At 45.4% G+C, this 25,368-nt stretch overlaps 1 protein-coding gene across 1 annotated transcript; it reads left to right on the plus strand.

The window, feature by feature from the left end:
• On the plus strand, positions 1 to 24,628 carry LOC143843926 (solute carrier family 25 member 16-like). The gene is made up of 9 exons (XM_077350761.1): positions 1 to 624; positions 2,346 to 2,438; positions 9,177 to 9,310; positions 10,461 to 10,524; positions 13,704 to 13,825; positions 17,556 to 17,622; positions 18,279 to 18,441; positions 19,258 to 19,326; positions 22,209 to 24,628. Exons 1-9 carry the CDS (start codon positions 522 to 524, stop codon positions 22,363 to 22,365), a joined length of 972 nt encoding a protein of 323 aa, XP_077206876.1. The 5' UTR covers positions 1 to 521; the 3' UTR covers positions 22,366 to 24,628.
• Positions 24,629 to 25,368: the final 740 nt, after the last annotated feature.

The raw sequence follows: 25,368 nt of genomic DNA on the forward strand, positions 1-25,368 counted from the left end.
GCTGCTTCAAGTGACGAGTCTGAGGAGAGGCGCTCCCGTGAGGCGAGGGGGACCCCGAAGAAGACACGGCGGCGGCTGAGGCGCGACCGCCAGGCCCCTTGGCCGGCTTCCCCTCGCTCGGGGGCGGGAGAGCTCTGCCCGGTGGGACTTCAGCCTGTGGCGGCGCCGAGTCCCGAGCCATGAAGGCGCCCTGCCTCGAGGAGAAGGCCGCCCCGCTCGCTCGCTCGCTCTCTGCCGCAAGGAGGAGGCGGCCGGCCGCAGCCATTGGAGCCCGTTCCCGGCCGCCTCTGACGCGATCAGCGGGCGCCGAGCCGCTCGGGGAGGCCGGGCGCTGCAGCTGAGGGGAGGCCCGGGCCCGACGAGGCTCCCGCCGACTCCCTGCGCGGGGAGGGGGGGGGGACTCCGCCTCGGGGGCGCGGCCAGGCCGGCACCATGTGCTGGAGGCGCCAGGCGTGGACGGGCGGACGGACTGGAGCGGCGCCCCCCTCTTCACCCGGCCAGGAAGACGCCCGCCGGCCCTGATGGCCACTGAGGCAGCGGTGGCGGGAAGGGGGCCGGGCGCCCGGCTGCCCTCGGCCCCGGCCCGCAGGGATTTCTACTGGCTCCGCTCCTTCGTGGCGGGAGGTGAGCGGGGCAGGGAGGGCGGGGGTCTTGCTGGGGGGAGGGGCGGAGCGGCAGAGAAGGGGGGGGCGGATTCAGCCCCCTCCCCACAGAGCAGATCCCCGCGCCGGGCCGAAAGGAGCCAGGTGGATCCCGCTGGGATCGCTTCCTGCCTCGGAGGAGGCGCTGGCAGGGCTCCTTCGACGTCGCTTTCCCTCCTCCGCACCGCTGCGAAAGCAGATGGGAAGCGCCTTTGCCCACCTGTGTGGAGTAGCAAACGCGCCTTGCTTTTGACAGCGGGGTCAGCGCAGCCCAGACTGAGGCCAGCCCTCCCTTGGGAATGAGCCCCTGGCCGAACAGGACTTGGGGCAGAGCCCCAGTAAGGATGGGCATACCCCAAAAGAGACAGAACGGTCGCTGCAGTACATCTGTCAGTCTTTTTCATTGTGGAGGAACCCCTGAAAGCGTTTCCAGGTTTTGGGGAACCCTGGAAGTGGAGGGATGCCCCTTCCAAGAGGTGGGTGCAGAAGTAAGATGCAGGAGTCAGCCAGCCAGTGGATCGACTGGTTGCCATTTTTCCTGGGTGGAGAAACAGGCTAGGTCTGTAGAGCAACAGGGGGAGTGGGCTCCAGTGATGTCAGCAGCCATCCCAGCTTCTGGGAAAGGTTGCATAACCCCAGGGTCCCTCATGGCAGGGAATCCCTGGACTAGAAGCAGGGTGTTCTTCAGCCATTCGGTATCTCTCTCCCCTTCTCCCTTCTAATAATAATACTTCTTCCAAGTATTATAAAGGGGCTTTGAGAAGTGTTGTGATTGGTGCTCTTTTATTGCTCCACTGCGGAAATTAAGTCCTTGGGCTGCCCTCCGTAGACACAGTGCTGGTGTGGTTGACTTGTTGTTGTTGCAGTGACTCAGGCGATAGTGAGAGGTATGAAGGTAAAATGACGTTGAGGTGAGGTGGAGAGGAAGTCCAAGCGCTGTTTAAATGCCAACAGGGGTGATTCAGAAGCAAATAGCCTAATTTGATATCTCAAACGGTTTGCCTAAGTATACGTATTGTAGTTAGTCAGTCTGTCTAGTAAATGACATTGTTTGTGGTGTTGGGTATTGTATTCATACTGCATAGAATCTATGTGATGATTGACAGTTATTGGTAAGTCGTCTTTGAACACCAGGCCTTGTAGCAGATTATCATCAACAGTGCTGTCTCTGCCAGAAGTACTGATTCTTTAGCAATACTATTCTAAACTAGTTTGTTTTTTCTTGGTCAGGCACTTTAGATTTTTCTCTCTATGGAGGAACAATTTGGAAAGGAGGCTGTCCCTTGAAATTACAAAAGGACACACAGTTTGACCTACTACCCACTTAAGTGCGGCCTATCCAGGTCAGCCTATGAGCTGTTAATTGTAGGCAGCCTACATGTTAATAGGTCAAAGAAACTGAATCGTTCACATGCAGCTTGCACTAAAAATCTTTGTGAACTCTGACTCTTGTCTGGAAGAGGGCTTGACTTTTGTGGATGGCAAAAGTATGTATTTTTGGTGCTTGAGTGTGTGCTCAAGGATTGAGTAATACTAAGGCTGCTTTGCCAGTAAAAGTCATGCCCCTGAGGGACAGGGAATCATGCTTACTAGGTGTGCTATGACCTTTGAGAAGATAAAGTTTTAAAAATAAATTTTGCTGAGCCTGTGACATGGCTGGGGCCCCTGGCAGTTACTAAGACTCCTTTTTTGCCTGTTTCAAAGGTGTTGCAGGATGTTGTGCCAAAACAACCATTGCACCGTTGGATCGAGTCAAGATTTTATTGCAAGCACATAACCATCATTATAAACATCTAGGTAAGGTGACTGTATGTGTGATGTTTGGTTCTAATGCAATTTGTATTATTTGCCAAGGAAGTAGATACAGTTTTCAGATTGCTTCAGTAGCTGTTATTAACAAACACAGCAAAGGCTCACTGGTCTTTTGACTGTTGGGTTTTTAAAGTAATGGTTCAAACTCTAAATTTGAAATACAAAGCATTCATTATAAAAGAGAGGCTTTCTGTTGTGTTTTCCCCTCTAGGTTTAACTATCTACAACAGGCTAATTTTCTTTAAAAAATACATATTGAGGCTCCCGTATGGTACAGATTGGGAACTTTCCTGAACTGGAACTGAGGAAATGCACAAAAATTGTTTTTCGTGAACCGAATTCATTGTGACAGGCTAATGCAGATGTAATTCTAGCTCCATGTTAACCACAGTAAAACAATATCAGTCGGGGGCGGTCTTGGAACTCTCCCCTTGGGAAATTCTTTCCCTTAACTTAGTTAGCTAACAGTGCATTCCCAGATAGAGTTACACCCTTCTGAGCCCCTCAACATCAATGAACTTATAAGCATTTAACTCTGTTTAGAATTGCAGATTTAGTTAAGTAGTTTGTCACATATTAGCCATGATTAAGGCACCTAGAGCTGTTCTTAATATCACATGTGAAATGTTGTGGGCCACTTTAACTTTGGTTAATATTGATGCCAGTTAGTTGTTTGGCATTGCAAGAAAATGTCACATGGAAAGGAAGGGAGTAAGCGGATGGTTCCCAACCATGGATAGGCAAGAATCAGTGTCACATCTGTACCAGTGGCTAATGCTTGGGCATCCAAGTATATATATATAAATATTTCTTAGGAGTTGTTTCAGTGTTCCCCAGAATTCCCTGCATTTTCCATGCTCTACAGTTTGAGTGTAACATCATGCAATGCTGAGCAGAATTATGCCATTCAAATTCTGCAATTATAAGAATATTTCCTTAGGAGGAAGCCCCATTGAATAGAATCAAATTGGATTCCCAGTAGAATAAATGTGCTTAAAATTGCTCTCTAAGTTAATTGAGTTCAATGTATTAGAAAGGGTATTAACATTTCTTAGGAGTATAGTATAAAACCTAGCCTTCAGAACATTCCACAATGAAATAACTATGTCATGGCAGTTTTTTTTTTTACTATTCTTCAACATTTCCATAAGAAAAAATAAACCAAAGAACAACCCTTCAGGCTTTCATGTTATATATTTTAAGTGAGTAAAACCTTGTCATTAAAAACATGCTACTCATCTCAAAGAAAAATGTAGGAGTTTTTCCAGGCCTCCATAACATTCCTAGAAGTGGCTTGAAAAGTGACAATTATGGGTGAAAAGGTTCATGTTACTGTATTTTTAGATTAACTTGATTGAAAAATACAATTAACCCATAAACATTCTGTTGCCATCCAGCTTCTTTCTTCCTCCATCTTGGTGACTCTAGCTGCTTCCTGCCAGCGTAGAAAGCACCAGATAGGCATAAGATTATGTAATACTGTCATGCTCATTGGAAACAGTGGCTGGTCAGAGATAAATCAGTCCACTCCCTTTACTCAGTTCTCAGACCTCTTGCAGGTACAGTTAGTTGTATTAAGTGGGTGAGTAGTAACCATTCTTGCCCATGTATTTGCGTTGATCACCCTTGGGGTAGAGGACTAGGATCTGAAAAACCTCAATTTAGATTTCCTTCTCAGCTTGGTTAAATTCTCTCCTCCTAACTGATCTTACAAAGTTATTGTTAGGAAGAAATGGAGATAATAGAGTGTGGCATGCTACTCCAAGCTGCCTGGAGGAAGACTGAGCAAGAGATATGCTAGATAGATATATTAAAATGTGAATTATGTTTTCTATATCAAACTAGAAATAAAGCCCATTTTATGTCTGAATAAAATAGGCGCTAGGAGCCTGTCTTCTCTCGGCGCCGGGAACAGCCTTACCACCCTCCCAAAGGCCAAAACGGGCTCCTCCCCCGGGGCGAAAGGAAGCTGGCTGCCGCCCCCCCTCCCGAAAGGCCAAAATGGCCTCCTCTTGCCCTGGGAGCACCTTCGCCGCTCCCGGGGCGAGAGGAGGCCGGCTGCCGCCCCCCACCCTCCCAAAAGGCCAAAACGGCCTCTTCTCGCCCCGGGAGCGGTGAACCTGCGCCCCCCCCCTCCCGAAAGGCCAAAACGGCCTCCTCTCTTCCCGGGAGCGGTGAAGCTGCTCCCGGGGCGAGAGGAGGCCAGCTGCCGCCCCCCCACCCTCCCGAAAGGCCAAAACGGCTGCCGCCTCCCCCACCCTCCCAAAAGGCCAAAACGGCCTCTTCTCGCCCCGGGAGCGGTGAACCTGCGCCCCCCCCACCCTCCCGAAAGGCCAAAACGGCCTCCTCTCTTCCCGGGAGCGGTGAAGCTGCTCCCGGGGCGAGAGGAGGCCAGCTGCCGCCCCCCCACCCTCCCGAAAGGCCAAAACGGCTGCCGCCTCCCACACCCTCCCCGAAAGGCCAAAATGGCCTCCTCTCGCCCCGGGAGTGGCTTCGGCGCTCCCGGGAAGAGAGGAGGCCGGCAGCGAGCGCCCCACCCTCCCCAAAGGGCAAAGCGGCCTCCTCTCGTCCCGGGAGCGGTGAAGCTGCTCCCGGGGCGAGAGGAGGCCAGCTGCCGCCCCCCCCACCCTCCCGAAAGGCCAAAACGGCTGCCGCCTCCCCCACCCTCCTGAAAGGCCAAAACGGCCTCCTCTCTTCCCGGGAGCGGTGAAGCTGCTCCCGGGGCGAGAGGAGGCCAGCTGCCGCCCCCCCACTCTCCCGAAAGGCCAAAATGGCTGCCGCCTCCCCCACCCTCCCGAAAGGCCAAAACGGCCTCCTCTCTTCCCGGGAGCGGTGAAGCTGCTCCCGGGGCGAGAGGAGGCCAGCTGCCGCCCCGCCACCCTCCCGAAAGGCCAAAATGGCTGCCGCCTCCCCCACCCTCCCGAAAGGCCAAAACGGCCTCCTCTCTTGCCGGGAGCGGTGAAGCCGCTCCCGGGGCGAAAGGAAGCTGGCTGCCGCCCCCCCCTCCCGAAAGGCCAAAATGGCCTCCTCTCGCCCTGGGAGCACCTTCGCCGCTCCCGGGGCGAGAGGAGGCCGGCTGCCGCCCCCCACCCTCCCAAAAGGCCAAAACGGCCTCTTCTCGCCCCGGGAGCGGTGAACCTGCGCCCCCCCCCCACCCTCCCGAAAGGCCAAAACGGCCTCCTCTCTTCCCGGGAGCGGTGAAGCTGCTCCCGGGGCGAGAGGAGGCCAGCTGCCGCCCCCCCACCCTCCCGAAAGGCCAAAACGGCTGCCGCCTCCCCCACCCTCCCGAAAGGCCAAAACGGCTGCCGCCTCCCCCACCCTCCCGAAAGGCCAAAACGGCTGCCGCCTCCCCCACCCTCCCGAATGGCCAAAACGGCTGCCGCCTCCCCCACCCTCCCAAAAGGCCAAAACGGCTGCCGCCTCCCCCACCCTCCCGAAAGGCCAAAATGGCCTCCTCTCGCCCCGGGAGTGGCTTCGGTGGGGCAGGCGGCAGCCATTTTGGCCTTTCGGGAGGGGGGGGGCGCAGCTTCGCCGCTCCCGGGAAGAGAGGAGGCCGGCAGCGCCCGCCCCACCCTCCCCAAAGGGCAAAGCGGCCTCCTCTCGTCCCGGGGGCGGCGAAGCTGCGCCCCCCCTCCCGAAAGGCCAAAATGGCTGCCGCCTGCCCCACCCTCCCGAAAGGCAAAAACGGCCTCCTCTCATCCCGGGAGTGGCGAAGCTGCGGCAAAGCCGCTCCCGGGGCAAGAGGAGGCTGGCTGCCACCCCCCCTCCCGAAAGGCCAAAACGGCCTCCTCTCGCCCCGAGAGTGGCGAAGCTGCGCCTCCCCCCACCCTCCCGAAAGCCCAAAACGGCCTCCTCAGGCCCCGGGAGCGCCTTCACCGCTCCCAGGGCGAGAGGAGGCCGGCTGCCACCCCGCACCCTCCCAAAAGGCCAAAACGGCCTCCTCTCACCCCGCGAGCGGCTTCACCACTCCCGGGAAGAGAGGAGGCCGGCAGCGGCCCCCCCACCCTCCCCGAAGGGCAAAGTGGCCTCCTTTCCTCCCGGGAGAAGCGAAGCTGCGGCCCCCCCCTCCCGAATGGCCAAAATGGCTGCCGCCTCCCCCACCCTCCCGAAAGGCCAAAACGGCCTCCTCTCGCTCCCGGGGCGAGAGGAGGCTGGCTACCTCCCCACCCACCCTCCCCGAAGGCCAAAACCTGCGAGGACAGCTGCCGCGTCATTGTGGCCGCAGAAGCTTTCCACCCCGCGGAGCGGCCTACCATCGGGCGTCTGTGGCGGCGGCGGCTCCTCAGTAGGCCGGCGACCATGTTGCAACAATGTTGGGGTCGGAGTGTGGGGGTGGAGTCCGGGGCGCGCCAAGTGGCCAATAGGGAGGCACGCCACGAGCACCTCCCAATTGGCCACTTGGCCCCTGAGTGGCTCTCAGAGAGGGCCAATCAGGAGCCGCTTCGTGAGAGGAGGCTGTCTCCTGATTGGCCCTCTCCCAGTTTTTATCCCGGTCCCGCCCTAACTCCTCCCCCAGAGCCCTTACTCCTTTATTTATTCCGCGGCGCGGGCAGGCTTAAAGATGTTCAAGTGAAAATGTTGCATGCTCTGGTGTTATGTGAAATGAATGTTCAATCTGGGATAAAAATGGATTCTATCACGTTAGTTATGTTTTTATCTTGGATTTACAAATGTTCTATTTATATCTGTCCCTGAACAAAAGCAAAGACTAGAAAGTAGATTGACACTAGGTAAATATTGGCAGATATCAATGCTGGCTGTTTGAGCAAAGTCCTCGTACACTGTTTGTAATTCTTAGAGGATCCATTTCCACTTTGGTGTTGCCTTTTCTGTCTAGGAGATCCTCCTTTTTTATCTTTTTCCTTCATCTTCTGTTCCAGTTAATGTTCTAGTTGTGATCTATACTTTGGTTCACTTATAATTTTAACTACCTTACACCCTTGATTTCATTATTGCATGTTATTCTTCTCCACCAAATTTCAGCTATTCCTTTATGTGACCACTTTGTTCTTTCTTTCACCATTCTTTACTTTCTGTCTACCTCTCCTTTTCTGTCATTAAAATGTACATAATTACCCTCCTGTTTCCCACTTCCTTGCTTTCTTCCACAGTGTCATTAGCATTCAATAGCTTAGATTTTTCTTTCCTCTTTTTATGCATGTGCGGAGTGTTGGTGGTCCCTCGGGAGCAAAGTTTCAAGGGGCTTTCATTAGACTTCCACTCCTTCAGCTTGGTGGTCTCTTTAGATTTGTTGTGTCCACTTCTTCTGTTGTGCTTCTCTGTGTGCATGGCACAAAATCTCATGCTCTTGATGGCCTTGCTCTTTTTGGATTGATGTTTTATTCTGCCACTTGTTCTAGAAAAGACTGTTTCTCTAAACGTAATTCCAGAGGGATAGAGGTATACCCTGATCTCGATAGCCCAAGCTAGCCTAGCCTAGCTTCATTAGAAGCTAGGCAGGGTCACTCCTGGTCAGTGTTTGGATGGGTTGTTATGCGGAGGCAGGCAACGGCACATCACCTCTGAAGGGCTCTTGCCTTGAAAAACCCTACAGGGTTGCCATAAGTCAGCTGTGCCTTTACGGCAAAAGAGAAGAAGCACAGTTAGTTTTTTGTACCTGCATCTTACTACCTGAAGATGTCTCAAAATCGCCTACCTTTCCTTTACAATCGCCTACCTTTCCTCCTGACAAAAGACACCATATAATATAGACGAGGCTGAGAGAGCTCTGAGACTTGCGGCTGGCCCAAATTCACCCAACTGGCTGTATGTGGAGGAGGACTGGAGAATCAAACCCCACTTTCCAGATTAGGGGCTGCTGCTCTTAACCACTACCCTAAGTTCTAACAGCTTTGGGGGACAAACGGTCCGGCCTCTCCAGGCCCAATCATGGTGCATCCAGCTGCACCCTGATTGGCCCTGCTGCTACAGCTCCCACTCTCCCTGTCCGAGTTTGGAAAGGGCCAGTCAGGGTGCAGCCAGCCGCACTTTGATTGGCCCTGCCCCTACAGCTCCCACCCTCCCTCAACAAGCCCTCACCCCTTGCCTCACACCCGTGCCTTGCTGTTAGAGCCAGGCATGTGTGTGACTTGGCTGCTCCACTTGCAGGGCCCCAGGTAAGAGTCCCGGCTGCGGGGGGGGGGGGGGGCAGGGAGTGCTTCCCATAGGCCTGAAAAGCACACCCGGGGCCTCATAGAGGCCCCAGATGTGCTTTCCAAACCCCTGGGAAGCCATCCAGCCGCGGGGGGGGGGGGAGCAGAAGGGGAGCTTCCCAAAGGCCTGGAAAGGCCCCGGGTGTGCTTGCCAGGCCCCAAGAAAGTCATCCGGCTGCGGGGGGGGGAGCGCTCCGTCTCCCCCCCCCCTCGCCCTCAGTGCTTCCCGGCGGCCTGAAAGCTGATGGGGAGAACCCTTTCAAAGCCCGTTCTTATGAACGGGCTTTGAAGCTAGTTATGTAATAACAGCACTTTCTCGTGTTCTGTGCCTCCCTCCAGGCTTTGGTGGTGTCCAGGGATAATGAGAGATGACAGAAGTTTACTGCTCAAATATCTTTTTCCAACCACTAAAATTTCAGCCTTGATGTTATTCTGATGTTTCTCATTTATTATGTATGAGATGAGATGAGATGAGAAAGTTAAACTGCACAGATTTAAACTCTCTGAATCAGTAATATTGCGTAGGGGGGTATTGATTTATTGTAATTTTAGTATATTCTGTTGCTGACAGGTGTGCTTTCCACACTGTGTGCTGTCCCAAAAAAGGAGGGTTACCTGGGATTCTACAGAGGAAATGGAGCAATGATGATAAGAATCTTTCCCTATGGTGCAATACAGTTTACAGCATTTGGTCAATATAAAGAGGTAACTCGACCTATGTCTTCTCTTTTGTGAATGCACAGAACATACTGTGTAATTAATCAAGTTTTAATCATTTTCCAAAGGGGTATTTCAAATTATGCAGGTGTATTCCAGTCTCACATTTAGGAGGCAGAGAGGATACTGTCAGTTTATTGCAAAAAGTTTCAAATTTCTACAGCACACCTTAATGTGTTCAGAGAGCTCCCAGCATCCCCTTATGAATTTCTCCTGCATGGGCCTGCCTCGTTTATTTTTTGTTTTGTCTTAATAGGGAGTGAGCAAAAGTTATTATGGGCCACATTAATGGAAATCAGCTGAAAGTTAAGTCCAGCAAGACAGAAATGCTACTAATTTCTTATTCTAGTGCTGAGATCACCTGTCCTAGTCATGATCTCATGCTTCTCGAAGGAGCAAGTTTGCAGTCTAGATATACGCCTGGGCCTAGGTTTGCTTGTAGATTACAGCAGCAGCCCTGAGTGCTCCTTAGTACATTTGCCTGGTGAACTAGTTGCAGTCTTTGTCTTGGATTGGGATCTTGGCATTGGCTTGAATCCAGCCAGGTGACTTTCTCACTTCCCCTTCCTGTTGCAGCCCAAAATGCCCCCTGGAGTGGCACTCCTGGGGGACAAGAGGACCTGCCCCCCACCCCCACCCCAGGGAACAAAACGGAGAGGGTAGGTCACCTGCTATGGGAGTGGGAAGTGTTGGCTTCCCTCTTTTGTCAGCAGAAATTCTCCATAGGATCCTTTTCATATAAGAAACCGGTAAATGGTGCCCAGTTATCCTTTTATAGAATTGTATTTTAATATGTACTTCAGTAAAGTATGAATTAAAGAACAGAGACCTTACTGATGAGGCAGATCTGCTGCTTCTACTAATTTGTAGCTTGTGCTGACCAGATCTGTCTCACTATTTTGTAATCATGTATATTCAAGACAGACCGAAAACCACTCCAGGGTAGACTGAGAAATCATTTGCCCATCTTATTTTTGGAAAAAACTGCCATTGCAGACACATTCTTCCCCACTGATTATAATCCTACCATAAACATGCTCACTTACTGTTTGTGCTCTTGCTGAGTTGCACATTAAGGTTTATTTAGTATGTTAAGGGTTTCGTTTCCCTACACTTGGAAATACTGATATTTTTACAGATGATAAAGAAGAACCTTGGCATTTCTGGACATGTCCATCGGTTAATGGCTGGTTCCATGGCAGGTATTTTATATTTCCATATGCTTAAAATTATTATGATTATCCTCTGCTTGCCATTTTTGCTGCATCTAATTATCATCCCAATTAGAGGTCACTGCTTTAATCATAAATTGGTCTCTGCATTTTGGGAGTACAAACATGAATATATCTAGAGAGTCTGAAAAATATTTCAGTCATAATAAATAACTGCACAGTAACATCAAAATGTTTGCATATCAGAGGTCAACCATTCAAACATTTGAACAGTTTTGAGCCATGTGGGATTAGAGAGGCTTTCACACACAGACTAAATAATGCACTTTCAATCCACTTTCAATCCAACTGAATTGGCAAAATCCACTTTACATGTACTGAAGTGGATTGAAACTGCATTATTTAGCATGTGGGAAAGCACCCTAGGAGGCTGTTCTACTTTTGATACTGGCTATAGGAAGCAGGATAGTGCGTGTTAAGTACTTTTGCCCCCCCCCCTTGCAGGGAAATGGAGCATATTCTTCTCCATGGTACCATAACAAAAACAAGTTTCATGAAAGATTTTGTGGGTTTGAAAAGGAACATTGAAATGGGGGGGAGGGGGTTGAAACGTGAGAAATAAAGAAATAGAGGGGGGAAATCACTGGCCAAGAACATGGGATAACAGTAATACTTTTCCTGGTAGAGTAGAACTAATTCACATAAAAAACTGCTGCGCTACATAAAGAAATAGATAAAGCTTATAATGCTTTTGTTTAAAAGTTTATATTGGTCCACAGGAAGAAAAAAACAAAAGCTGTATAGTATTTTTTATCTTAAAATAGCATGGAAGGTTTTGATTTCCCTAGAAAACTGTCAGGCTGGAAGTTTAACAGACACCCCCCACCGCCACCCCCTCTAAAAATTGGGTATGATGAAAAATTCTCACTCTACATTTTTGAGATTCTTAAAGTAGAGGATGTTGTCCAGACTGAATGGGTGCAAACCGGCTTCAAGATGTATTTAAGACTACTGGGACAGAGCTACTGGGGAAAGATTGTATTCCTTCTGAGAATATAAAGATCTACGAGTTAATCAGATTTTCCCCCAGCACTTATCTAGCACTTCCCTTATATGGCAAACAAAAAACATAATAGTGCTTATATTAACAAAATTGGAGAGCACTTTCAAATGATGCACTGTTGGCAAAAATATATGCTAATGCTCAGTGGATGGAAGCAAAGCACTTCTGTGTGACGCTGGAAGATTCTCCAGCTGTAGAATCTCCTTCCTTTTGACTTGAGAAATAAGCATAAGAACTATCTGACTTTATAGTGAAGTTACTTCCAGCTATGGTACAGGGATGAGCATCAAATACAGAAGTGAGAATCAGAAGGAATTTGAAATTTACAAGCACAATTCATATGAAGATCCCCCCCCCCCAGTATTGTCAGTATATTTGAACAAATATTGAAAGTTCAGTGAGGTCTTGAAATACCTTCCTTAGTGCTTATGAGACTGAAATCCTCTCAGCAGCAGAAAAAGAATCTGAGCAGTGGCAGTAATGTGAGGAGAATGCAGGGGAAAGTCTACTGTAATGCGTGTATTCCAGGTGACAAAGTTTAACACAGCAGTAGAAACTTTTAATCTCTGGGCTTCCTGAGTCTTGTGTAATTCAGATCCCACTGGCAACACTTCATTGGTGGATAATTGCCTTAAAGTTTCCTTAAAGGAAAAAACAAGCAGACTGAAACAGGAAAAAAGCAACAACATGATTTCCCCCTCCACTTTCCTACATGAAAGAACTTTAAGAACAGAAGAGATTTAAGCTTTCCAAATGTAGAAACCAAGAAAACTACCAAAATGTATTTATTCACATATTACTGTTAGCTTTAATTTCTGGAGAAAATAAGAATTGTTATTATTGTTGTTGTTTTTATTTTTATTTTTTTGAGATTCATTGCTCGCCATTCTCAGCAAAGCCAGCTCATGGCGGGTTGCAAGATAAAAGAACATATACAATCCCCTAAAAACCCTTAAAACCGATAGTAAAAGTCCCATCTATCAAGCATGATGACACCCACCGGGGAACAACTAACCACCACAGATGGAACATGGTAGAATACTCCTCCTGGGGGGAGGGGTAGATCTTCTCTTCACCCTGGCCTCAACCATAAACCTGATGGTAGAGCTCCATTTTGCAGGCTAGGAGAAGTCTGAGAACTGTACTGCTTCTGAAGAAAAATGCTCCCATAGAAATGCTAAAATTTGCTTGGATGTAGGTCCACTGTCCTCTGGAGAGTAGATTATTTATACCAGGGGTAGTCAACCTGTGGTCCTCCAGATGTTCATGGACTACAATTCTTATGAGCAAATGCTTGCAGGGGCTCGTAGGAATTGTAGTCTATGAACATCTGGAGGATCACAGGTTGACTACCCCTAATTTATATGTCATGGATTGTTTCTTGTATTGTTCATACATTTTGTGTAAACTGGCCTTAGCCTCCGTGGAGGGCGGATAATTAATTAATTGATTGATTGATTAATAACCAACCTTAAATGTCTGTCTAGGCATACCTATACAGAATTATGCAGTCCAATCCCACTGATCTCAGTGAGCTTAGACTGGAGTTCATAGGACTGAACTATATGGATCTGATTTTGCAGAACTTGAAATAAATAGCTCCTTGGCTTGGAGAATGGTGGCAGCTCAGTAGAACCTTTGCTTGGCATGCAGAAGGTCCCTGGTTCAGTTCTTGGAATCTTCATTTTAAAGGATGGAATGAGATATGGAAGACCTCTGCTATAACCCTGGAGAATTGCTACAAGTTACTGCCTTCAATGGACTAGTTGTCTGATTCAGTATGAGGCAGCTTCATGGGTCTGTGTGTATCACTCTTGTGAATGTGAAGCATCTTCTCTTCTCCGTCAGTGAGGCTGAAGTCATCCAGGTGGTTAGGTCAGGCCTTTGCTCGCTCAGGTAGGGCAAACTGAAATGCAGATTTTTGCCAATCCTCCTTGAGTGACCATAGGAGCATCTTCTGAAATCTTTCACCTTGTAAATCTAAAAGCACAAATTTTCTAAGGGTAAATAAAAGGCTGCATTTAAATACTGACTTTTTAAAAACCATGCCTTTAGTCTGAGTGCTCCTGCAGAAGATCGTCTTGATAGATGTTTCCATTTTTACAAGTATTTTGCTGAACTCAGCAAATGATGTTTGTTTTTGAAGGTATAACTGCAGTCATTTGTACTTATCCTCTTGACATGGTGAGAGCACGTCTGGCATTCCAAGTGAAAGGGGATCATAAGTACACAGGAATTATTCATGCATTCAAGACCATTTACACAAAGGTAATTGTTTTTTGTATTTCCCCCTGCACTTCATTTCGGTGTTGCTGGGTTCAGTAATCACCGGGAAAATGGTTTTTAATATTTGCTGATGGAGGCCAGGTAAGGTATCTGGGACAAGGTAAATAGATTAGCAGGCTCACATGCCATGTGCGGCTGTGTTTTTAAAAAGCACGTCTAAGAGTCTTGGAGCAGCTTTGACTTCCTATTCTGATCTGCTTTGTTTACAGGCAGATCCAACCTGCAGATTGAACCTCCTTAAAGGGAGGACGGTGGCAGCAAACCAAGTAGCATTGTTGGGGCAACTGAATTGCTAGAGCAGGCAAGTGATCTTTGGGGATCTACCGATTATTTAGTGCCCGTTTTAGAAACTAAGAGTTCCTTATTAATAGTTGTACAAAATGCTTTACTGTCCTTACTAAATTTATCATGGCATAATCTTTTTAAAACAAATTCTTGGAAATTTTACACGTCAATAAATAGAACATTAATACCAACACCAGTGTGTGAACCCCATCCCTAACAAGTAGTAATAAAAGAACTCCCCCCAAATAGAAAAGACCTCTGACCAACTGCATAACAAATTTAGTATCCCCAATAACAGATCCTCAAACACCATTATTAGAAATCATAATTTCAAATTATGTCTTTAATTAGCTGTTGTTTATGCTATATATCCTTAATTAGAAATAATGAAAATATATAATCTATTTTTCACTTATGCCATTTTGTAAGGGATTTTATTAACTTTCTTCTAATAAAGATAGACGGCTCCCAATTTTATATATATACTAGCAGGGAAGCCCATTGCAACCAGGAATACAATGGGCGCTAGGACCCAGGGGACACCGGGAGGAGCAGATCTCTCTCTGCTTCTCTTTCTCTCCCCCGGTCTCTCCCTGCGTGTCTCTTGGTGTGCCATGCAGCAGGAGGCATAGCAGGTAATCAGGGCTGGTTTGTAGGAGTGAAGCAGATCTTGTGTGCAGTTTGGGGCAGCTCTTTCTGTGTCTCTCTCTGCCTCCCTCGCAGCAGGAGCGATAGGAGGAAATGAGGGCTCGTTTTTGGACTGGCAGGACTCTGTGTGTCTCTTTCTGTCTCTGCCATGTCTGAGAGGAATGTGGCTAGCGTCCAGGGAGGGAAGATGGGAGCTATAGGGGCAGGGCCAATCAGGGTGCCTGACTGGCCCTATTCCAACTCAGACACCTGGACATGTTCCACCCCCAGGCTGTTTCACAAATATATAGAGGAACCATGGATAAGGATCTAGCATTTGATCTCTCATTATTTACCATAGCATAATCTGAGTGAGGTAGACATCTATAAGTGCTATTTTATAGGTGAGGAACTGTAGATGAAAAAACAAAAATGTCTTCTGGTCAGAAGCCTTCTACTTTGTTCTCTATTTATTTTATTTTTATTATATTTATAGAAGTTATAGTCCGCCTTCCTCCAGGGAACAACCCTATCCCGAAAAGAAAGTTAAAAATCGCACAATTATCATAAATATATCAGATCGCTATGAGAATCTTCCAGTCTCCCCAGTCATCCAAAAAGGGAATCACGTTTTGGTATAGCACAGCCTGGGGAGAGGGGGGGAATTGATATTAAGAACCTGCCCTCAACCAAAGAACTGGCGGAAGAGCTCTGTTTTACACACCCTGCAGAATTTCGACAGCTCCGTAAAGGCCCTCAACCCTCCTGGAAGCTAATTCTACCAGGTCGCAGCCAGGGACCACCAACAGATTAATGTCCAAAGGGCCCTGCGGGGGGAGGGGGGCGTAAGCAGACAAGCGATCCCTCAGATAGGCAGGGCCCAAACTGAGTTTGTGGCTTTCTTTTCTCTTCCTGTTGTGATCTGAGATATAGATTTCTGTGACCTCTGGGTTGGGCAGACTTTCAATTACTGATAACCAACATTTACCTCTGTACTGGTGACTAAAGTCATGGTTTGAGGCTTCAGTATCTGGTCTCGAGGCAAGTTGTAGAATCCTGTAATTGAGGCTTCACCGGGGGGTGGGGGATATAGCTGCGGATGCGTGCAATTTCTTCCTCAGAGGTCTTCCTTCTCACTGCAGCTTTTTGGCCCCTATGGATTTTTCTCCTCATCTGCCCACATGGCTGCTCTAGCATGTCCCATCTGGACATCGTGGCAAACTGTGTACATTGAGCCATAGGAGGAAGCAGGAAGGAATGTGTGAGCCCATATCAGTGCTTCCCATTGCCATACCGTTGTTTAGTGACCAGCTGTGTGACCTCTGTGTTAAGCCACAGGTCAGTTTGGATGCAACGAATGTGCTGCAGGCCTCCATGTCCCTTCCTTCTCTTGCACTTCCTCTCTATTCTACTTGTTTCATAAGCTAGAGCATGTTCATATTCAAACTGAGGACAACCAGGAAGGAAACAGAATATCCCAATCTGTGTATATACAAGCTAGGAACCCTAGAGGTTGAGCAGCATAATGTACTACCTATTAAAATGTAAATATTTATTACTATTCAGTAGCTTACTTTATCCATGTGTCAATATGTATTGGATCTGAACAATAGTGTATAATTAATATTGAAGTTCTACATGTGCTCATGAATAGTAATAAATATTTGCATTTTAACAGTAAGTATATTCTGCTGCTCATTCTCTAAAGTTCCTAGCTCAAATTCATACAGACCCAACCTATAGTTCATTAGGTCTTGGTTTAACATGAACCAGTAGCTTCTCTAGCGAGAATAAGTCCAAGGGGGCACAAGGGGAGGGAGCACGGGAACATGCATTTGGGCTTGAGTGCCCAAGCCATAGGTGTGCCATTTCATGTGAATGGAGAAAAAAGGCTCTAGGATATTGGGTGAATGAATGGCTAGACAAAGACACATTCTGTTTCCTCTAGCATGAATCCACTGAATAGGTCTGCTTGCTCACATGTTTCTCTGAGAAGTGTAGATAAATAAAAAGCTGGTATAATTTGTAAAGTGCATTCAAACTGTTCCTCTTTTTCCAAAGAGAAGCATTTCTATAAACTGAAATAAACAGATTATAATAAAATACCTTGTCACCCATTTGTGCTCCCCCAGTGATTTGCTCTATATTGACTCAGTGATTGATTAGATTTATATACCATTCCTCCCCACAGTTTAAAATAAAAAGTGCTACAGCTAAAGCCAATACATCCCCCCACCCCAATACCCCCTGCCGGGCTAATCAGACTGAGAGAATTTAAAATGGGGAGAAGGACTCCGTGTCTAAGATTATGCCTGCTATAGTGTCCTTCCATTCCTGCTGCAAACACTTGGAGCATCACTGGTGATCAAAAAACCCTTGCCAATTGAACACAGTTAACAACAACGAAGCCTTTATTTGTATATATTAAAAAGGGACAATATGCAATACAATTATAAGCTGTAACTCCTTCAGGTGGTAAAAAAAATTCCAGCTCTGCAAAAAGCAGCTGACATGGTTTGGGTTAGCTGTGTGGTATAGATGTTGCTTGTCAGCAAAACCCTACAATGATACCGGCTTGCAATAAAGACCCAAGCAGATTAAGCCGCCAGAATCTGGCTTCTCTCTGAGAGGATCATGTATGGATTAGTGAATGCATGCTCATTTTGAGTACCCAGACTAAAACAAAAAGTGGCATTTTAATGGCTCAAAATACCTTTCCAATATGTGTCCATTTGGTACCTTGCGTATTTAGATACTTATCTTTATTTATCTTTATTATTGTCTTTTACTTATTCAAAAGGAAGGCGGCATGCAAGGATTTTATCGAGGGCTCATGCCAACGATAGTAGGAATGGCTCCATATGCAGGTGAGTAGAATTCAGAATATGGTTTCTTCCAAAGAGGCCTCCTCAAATTAATCCTGCTTGCGGAATTTTGCTTTGCTTCCTGCAAACAGAAAATTACATACGATTACTTCTTCTAAAGTTTGTATAGATACTATCAGGGCAAAGAAAGAGACAGCGCTTAGAAAGAAAAAGGACAGTTATTATGGTTTTGGAAAGGCGATAACAGTACTGAAGGGAGAGAATCATTCCCTACTAATTCAGGATATGAATCGCCATTTGCATGTAGGGTTTTGTTCCTGTAATTTGAAATGGAGCATACTGCAGTTTGCAAGGTTTTGGTTCATCTATCTATAAAAGATAATTCAGTAGATGCAAATGGTGATATTCATTTTTGTTGGAGTCAAATAAGATATCTGAGAACAACATGAGAACAATTTTGCAGATAATCATCCTCATTAAATGCATAAGACATGAGCCCAACAAAGCACACCTACCAGCTGTTGATTTCGGTAGGAGCAAGTTAAGCATATTCCTAACATTTAAACAATCTTGACTCTTAAAATAAGTGAGCCTTTGAAAGTGCCTGACTGTGTCTGAATTGTGCCTGCATTGTTTTAAGTTGGTCTGCAGCTTTTTGTTCAGATCACATTTGCATAAAGTTTCATCTTGCCTTTCAGGTATCTCATTTTTTACCTTTGGTACCTTAAAGAGCGTGGGACTTGCCCAAGCGCCTACCTTGCTTGGGAGGCCGTCCTTAGATAATCCTGATGTCCTAGTTTTGAAAACGCATGTCAATTTGCTGTGTGGGGGCATAGCTGGAGCAATAGCCCAGACGATATCGTAAGTTTTATCCACCCTTTACTGCATTTGACAAAAAATTGTTAGGAACTTTTGCTTTTGTTAGAAAAGGTGAAGTTTTAACTTGCTCATAATTTTAGTCCTCAGTCAAGCTCTTAATGGCTTGGGAGGGATTGTTATTTCTTCCAGACCACCAGAAAAACCCTGCACCTTCTTATACTATTAAGACTATATATTACCTTATAGTACTGTCGATAATATATTTGATTTGGGGAAGTATTTGGAGAGAGGTGTTCTTCGGCTGTACTTTCTACTCCCAAGAAGGCTTTCTCTGGAATGATGTGATGTGTTTAAGCATACAGATCCAAAGAGCAACTGCTTCCTCACAGTATCCTTGGGGCTTTCATTGCTCAGTAGTCGAATCCGGATACAAATTGAGGCCTTGATGCTGTGGGCGATGCATTGAGCCATGTTTACCAGCTGGGCCTCAGAGAGGAGCAGTGAATTGTTTTAGAGCTCTCCATGTCACAGCTTTGCTGCAGTTCAGCATGGGTGGACATTGCCAGGGAACCTGTGGGAGCCCTGTGTAAAAGCAGAAGGTTAAGATAATAAAAAATATTAAATATGCATCAAAACAAAACTTTTCCTAAGAAATGTACAGAAAATCCAAGTTCTAAAAATTTGGAATATAAAAGTTGTAACGTAAAATTATTTTCACTCTGTGCATTATGAATTTCTTATGTAATCTTTTAAATGCTAATTAATTGATATAATTTCTTATGTAATCTTTTAAATGCTTCTTAATTGATTTATGCTTCTAATGTTATGCCTGTGTTGCCCTCCCTCCTTTTCTTTCAGCTATCCTCTTGATGTGACCCGTAGACGAATGCAGTTGGGAGCAGCGCTTCCAGATTCTGAAAAGTGCCTGTAAGTTTAATCATTAACTCTAAAATGAAAAGGTATTCCTAGCCTACAACCTTTTAACCTTCAGTCAACACTATCAAGTATTCTTTCTGTGATACAAAATGACATGTATTGTGAGTTATAAATTTTAATGGACTTTTCCTCGTAGGGAACTCTTGCTAACAGGGTATCTATTGTGGGCAGAGGAAGGGAAAGGCATTATAAGCCGCTTTGGGACTCCTTTGGGTAGTGAGAACCAGCGTATTAAAAAAAACAGCTCTTCTTCTTTTTCTTCTAACTTCTGGTAGCAGTAATAGCATTTCTACCCAGCATTTCAGCCACAAAATTGATTCTAGGAGCTGCTTATAGTAATTGAAACAAATCCAAATGTCAACTAAAACATGATTAAAGGAGAGATCTTGGTCCAAGCATAATGGAGGGCTGGGCTGGCTGCAGTCTCTTCTGCTTCTGGCTTCAGTGTTGGCCACTGATATCTGAGAAGAAGGAGAGCTCTTAGCTGGAGACAGATCACAAACCAGAGAGGGGTGGCCTGGTTGCTTTCCCTTTTCCATCTGGCCTCACTGTTGCAAGCTGCTATGTTGAACAAAAGTGAGTATGTATGTCTGAGTCCGTGATCAAATTTCCTTTAATCCATATCCTTCACTTAAAGATGCCAGCTTGGTTCAGAAGTAATACCATATCATGGTTGACTTCATAAGCAAGGTGTGTGATCTATGGTCCCCTTTCATCCCCCATCCCTCATACACTCTGATATAGTTATTACTTCTGTTTTACAGTAAACCATAGTTTGCCATACAGTAAGTGGATGGGAGCATTTGAATCCTTTATCTGAACCAAGCCATGTTACCTAAATCAGTGGTCCGCAACCTTTTTCAGGCTGCGGACTGGCGGCGGCATGGAGGGCGATCACCCAGCTGCGCATGCCACACATGGGCGGCTGGATCACTCATGTGCATTTGCGACCATGCATGGTGCAAACGCACATGCGCAGCCCTGCAGAGGCAGGGAGCTGCGGCCTGGTGCCAGGGCCTCTGCGGCCCGGTGGTTGGGGACCACCGACCTAAATGACATGTACAAGATCAAAAACTCAGTTTTAAGTAGATTATGCCAAGAGCCCAGGCTACTGTTATGAATTTATGTTTCACTCTCTTACTTGAATTAGTGTTCAGAGAAGGTGACTTCTTAGAACGTATACCAAACATCTGCCTACTTTGGCTGTTTTGGCCATTTAAACCTAAGAGCTGAGCAGCATGGGTCTGTAGCTGACCTGTTAGGTTGAAATGGCTGCCAGGTGTTTCAGCCTCACAGATGATGGGCACCACCCACTCTGGTGTCAGGCTGAAATGGCTGGTAGCCATTTCACCAATCGGTTTCACTCCTCCCTCCCCCACTTCTAAGCTAAAGCGACCAGGAAAATGGCTGACAGTCATTTCAGTCCAACAACTGACAGGCACATCTCACCTGCTGTTAGGCTGAAATGGCTCCAAGCCATTTCTCCAGTCACTTTTGGTCCCCCCCCCCCCCAAGAGAAGGAAAACTAATTCGAGCCTAAGAGTTGATGGATGTGTTTACCCTACTTGGTTGAAATGGTTGCTAGTCAGGTCCTCCTATCAGGTGGCAGGTCAGGTCCTCCTATCAGGTAGTTGGTTGAAAAGGTTATGACATATTAAACCTGTGGGTTTTGCTCCCCCCCCCCCCCCTTTGAAGCAGGTGAAGCTAAACAGATGAGCTATCTTTCTTGGTCAATCCCTCCCTTCTCTTGGCTGCAGCTTACAGTGGCTAGGGGAAAGGGGGAACCAAAGAGGCCAGTTTGTGGCATTTTTGGTTTGGTTCAGGGGCCATCCCAAAACAGAATTTTTAAGTTTGTGCCCATTCCTACTGCACTGTACATTCCTCACTCATTTCAGAGGGGCTTGTATAAGAGAACTGCCTGGAGGATCACAGTTAATTGAGGTGTCCCCAGATGAATTTTTGGCCTGAGATACAAGAATGTCTTGGGTCTTTCCTGCAGGTTATATTTCTGTTTCTAATACAAATCCGGTTGCAGAAAAAAATTACCTCTGAGTTACTAAACTTTGGAGTCTTCATAGACATGCATCATCAACATCATCTTGGAATGATTCCAATTTCATCAGTGTTCCACCTGAGGAAAGCTTCCAAACTAATAGGATGTTTTTTGGGGAAATGTAGGTAGATGCATCCATCCAATTAAAATTAGCACACAACCCCCCCCCCCCCGAAAAACAGTGTATTGGGGTCAACTGAAGCATCACAGAATGGACACTTATGAATTACCTAGAATTTATCGGGCTCCATGTTAAGTATTTTGACCAGGTGGGAGATATTTAGAGGCATGTTATACATGAATCTATCTTATACTGAATCAGAGCCATGATCTACTCAGACTCACAGCAGTTCTCCAGGGTCCCAGGATGAGGTCTTTCAGATCCCTTATGGCCTGGCCCCTTGAACTGGAGATGCCAGGGATTGGACCTGGGACCATCTGCATGTTGGAAGAACCCTCTGTTGGAAGAACCCAAATCTTATAGTTTTCTTAAAATGGAAGCAGGAAATATTGCAGACTTGACTAAATGGTGCTGCTTCACTTGGATTGTAAGAGAGGGCTCACAAAACAGAATGCTCCTTGAACTTAAAAAGCCAAATGAAAACCTGGCAGATTTCAGGATTACTCAAGAGGCCCCAGGAACGAAGAAGAAGCAAAAACACTTTCCCCCGTTGAGAGTATAAGAACCAGCAATAACTTTATGGGAAGTTAATATTTTATTGCATTTCTTGCTTTTTCAAAAGTTTGTAAAAGCAGAAGATTGAAAATGCCTTCATTTCTGAAATTTATTCCTAAAGATGTATTCTCTTTATCTTCCTAGTACAATGGTACAGACGCTGAAGTACGTTTATGGAAACCATGGAATACGAAGAGGGCTATACCGTGGCTTATCCCTGAATTACATCCGTTGTATTCCTTCGCAGGCAGTGGCCTTCACGACTTATGAACTTATGAAACAGTTTTTGCACCTAAATTAAACACAGAAGCTTAATTGAAAAGTGCTTCTCTTTTTTGTTGTGTTTAATGGACTATGTTTCCCATTTCAAATAATTATCACTGCAGAAGCACTGGTATTTCTATTTCTTCCTTTTACCAAAAAATGAAGAATGGGGTAAAATTGGAGAGGACGCTTGGATATGTAGACTCTGAACAAATAGCACCTGAACAAGTAAACCGCTTGATCAAAATACAGTTAAATTTAATAAACAGAAACTTATCATGTAAAGGAAGATTTTATACAGGTTCCGGGCAACTATGTTTTTTCCCTGTTCCTTTTCAAGAGCTTATTTCAAAAACGGGATGTTCAGTATGTGTTTCTTAAAGTGCTGGGTACATAACTTAGAGGTATAATCATAAAATTTGTATTTGCAAACTAATTCCACTGGACTCTGATTCTTGCTTCCATACACGGATGAAATACCACTCTGTAGCCCCTTGACTACTTAGTTCAGTGTCTTTTATTGAACTTTTGTTCATGGATTACAATGTAACAGTATTTCTTGGGTTTTCCCAGTTGTATTTTTATGATACAGAACTGGGATTTAGAGTGCTACTTAAGCTCTTGTAAGGAGATTGTGCTAGTCTAATGGAATGTTTCTTAAACACAAACCTTTTGCTTGTATTGCAAATGTGAAAGTCCTTTTTGTTTCCCAAACTGTTTGCCATACAGCAGGGAGAGCTGGTAGTTAAGGAAATGAAATCTTAACCCCCCCTCTTGGGGTCACAGAACTAATTTTGTAGTCCTTGGAATCCTTGCACCTGTATTTCTGTCCTACGAAGGGAACTAATTGTATATATTTTCTTAATGTCAGTAAATAATGAAATAGTCTGTGAGTAATTGAGTTTCCCTCCTATAAATTCTTTGCTTACCTTGTCTTTAAATTGTTATTATAGTTTTAGACTTTATTTTCTAAGATTCGTTAAACTAACACAATAAAGGGCATGAAATAGCAAAAATAATCTGAATGGATCCAGTCACAGAAAACCTGGTACCTCTACATGCTCTATGCATGCATGATGCTATTGCAAGTTGAAGTTACTCTACTCCTTATAGCATCATATCTGAAATACATGTGCGAGTGTAAATCAGAGAACATTTTTGCACAGGTTTCGTTTTAGTTGTACAGAATGCACTTCGTATAAGGCTGCAAATTGCCTATGGAATTAAATGTGTGCTGTTCTGCCCTGTAGAAAGACAAGTTCATTATTGAAAAGGCCACTATCCTGAAGCAGTTTTTGAGCAGGAATTGCTAATTTCAGAATTTCAAACCTAGTAAGTCTACAAGTACTACATATAGAACTTGTAGTTATCATGTTGAAGGATTTTCTTATGTGCCTTCTATTATGACTGTGATAGCAGCAGGGATGCAGCCTTATTAATCCTCAGTTTCTTTCACTGAAAATGGGCTCAGCCAACAATGGGATTGGGGGATTTTCTGCCAAATTCTGTCCCTATTCCTCAAAATTGTTGCAGGGTGGACAGATGTGTGGGTCTGACTTTTTAAGTAGAACTCATTTTGGGCAACAAAACTTACCCTTGTTGCCTGTGCGAGAGAATATAGGAAGTTGCAGCTGGTTTGGCATCTGCAGGCACAGAAGAATCCTTAGCACACTCCCCCTCCCCCATCTTGTGTGGTTAGAAGCCTTACTGTTTTACTTTTCTGTTGTAAGACATTACTGTTTTGAAGGGTTTGCTTGATTCCATGTCTTCATTGGTAAAATCAGAAAATGATGGAGAGTAAAATAGAAATTGTAAATCTAAGATGGCAAGTTTAAAGTGATGTAACTTATTTATTTACTGTAAATACTGTACATGGTGTGTGAAACTGGTAACAGCTGTGTTACCAAAACTAGCAGGTATGAGCTGGATATTGCTTATGGATCGCAGCTATATAAACTCATGTTCCTGTGAATCTTTTTTTATTAGACTAAAGTTTATATTTTTAGATGTATATTATGAATTGGCAAAACAGTTATTGGCAGAGAGATGTATCTATTTTTTATTTTTAAACAAAAATCGTGAATAGCAATATGACTTTACGGTGACATTCTATGCCGAGTTATTTCAGTTTAAGCCCTTTGAAGTAAATTGCCTTAGACTGAAGTAATTCTGCACAGGGTTACACAGAAGTGTACCAGCCAATATAAAAGCATGTATTTGGAATCTGTAGTCTTTGTTAATTTCTTGCAAGTTTCATGTGTTTGATTCAATGATATTAAAGTGACCACAATTACATTTAAGCTTGTCTTTGTATGTATTTCAGTAAAATCCAGATGCATAACTTCTGTGGCAGAATATGGAAAGATAATGACTATGATATGGAAAAGTAGTTGGGTGAATGAGACAATGAAGGCATTAGTAAAACTGGGGAGTGGGGCTGGGCTCAGTGGTAGAGTATCTGGTTAGCATGCAGGAGGTCCCTGATTCAATCCCTGGTGTCTCAAAAGAATAGGTCTGACAGTAGGTGATGTGAAAGACCTCTGTCTGAAATCCTGGAGAGCCAAAGCAAGTCTGAGGAGACAAGTCTGATTCAGGATAAGGCTGTTTCAGTTTCCACTCCTGTCCTAGCACACTTATTCAGTGGAACACATTTCCAAATAATTTGGCTTAGAATGGCCATTTAATGGATTTTTCTTCCTTCTACACGTTATGACTGGCAATAATGCTTACTTCTCTTGGGCAATCAGAAATATTGTTTTGGGATCTCAGTAATGATGATTATTGTATTTGGTGTGGTTAAAAGTGGCCTTAAATTTGGAGAACCAGGTCTGATTCTCCAATCCTCCCCCATATGCCGCCAGTCATAGTTCTCTCAGCTCACCTACATGTCTGTTGTGGGGGAGAGAAAAGGTAGACAATTGTAAGCTGCTTTGACATTATTTCAGGTACTAAAAAGTGTGGTACAAAAACACCAGCTCAGCTCTCTGATAATATGTGCAGCCTTTGTTCAGAAACTTATCAGTAGCTCATGGATATAATG

Source organism: Paroedura picta, chromosome 8, assembly GCF_049243985.1.
Source record: "Paroedura picta isolate Pp20150507F chromosome 8, Ppicta_v3.0, whole genome shotgun sequence".
Taxonomy (NCBI): Eukaryota; Metazoa; Chordata; class Lepidosauria; order Squamata; family Gekkonidae; genus Paroedura; species Paroedura picta.

Coding starts and splice junctions, on each gene's coding strand:
- LOC143843926 (XM_077350761.1), top strand. CDS start 522: ATGGCCACTGAGGCAGCGGTGGCGGGAAGGGGGCCGGGCGCCCGGCTG. Junction 17,623..18,278: donor AGGAATGGCTCCATATGCAG/GTGAGTAGAATT, acceptor CTTGCCTTTCAG/GTATCTCATTTTTTACCTTT. Junction 19,327..22,208: donor CCAGATTCTGAAAAGTGCCT/GTAAGTTTAATC, acceptor TTATCTTCCTAG/TACAATGGTACAGACGCTGA.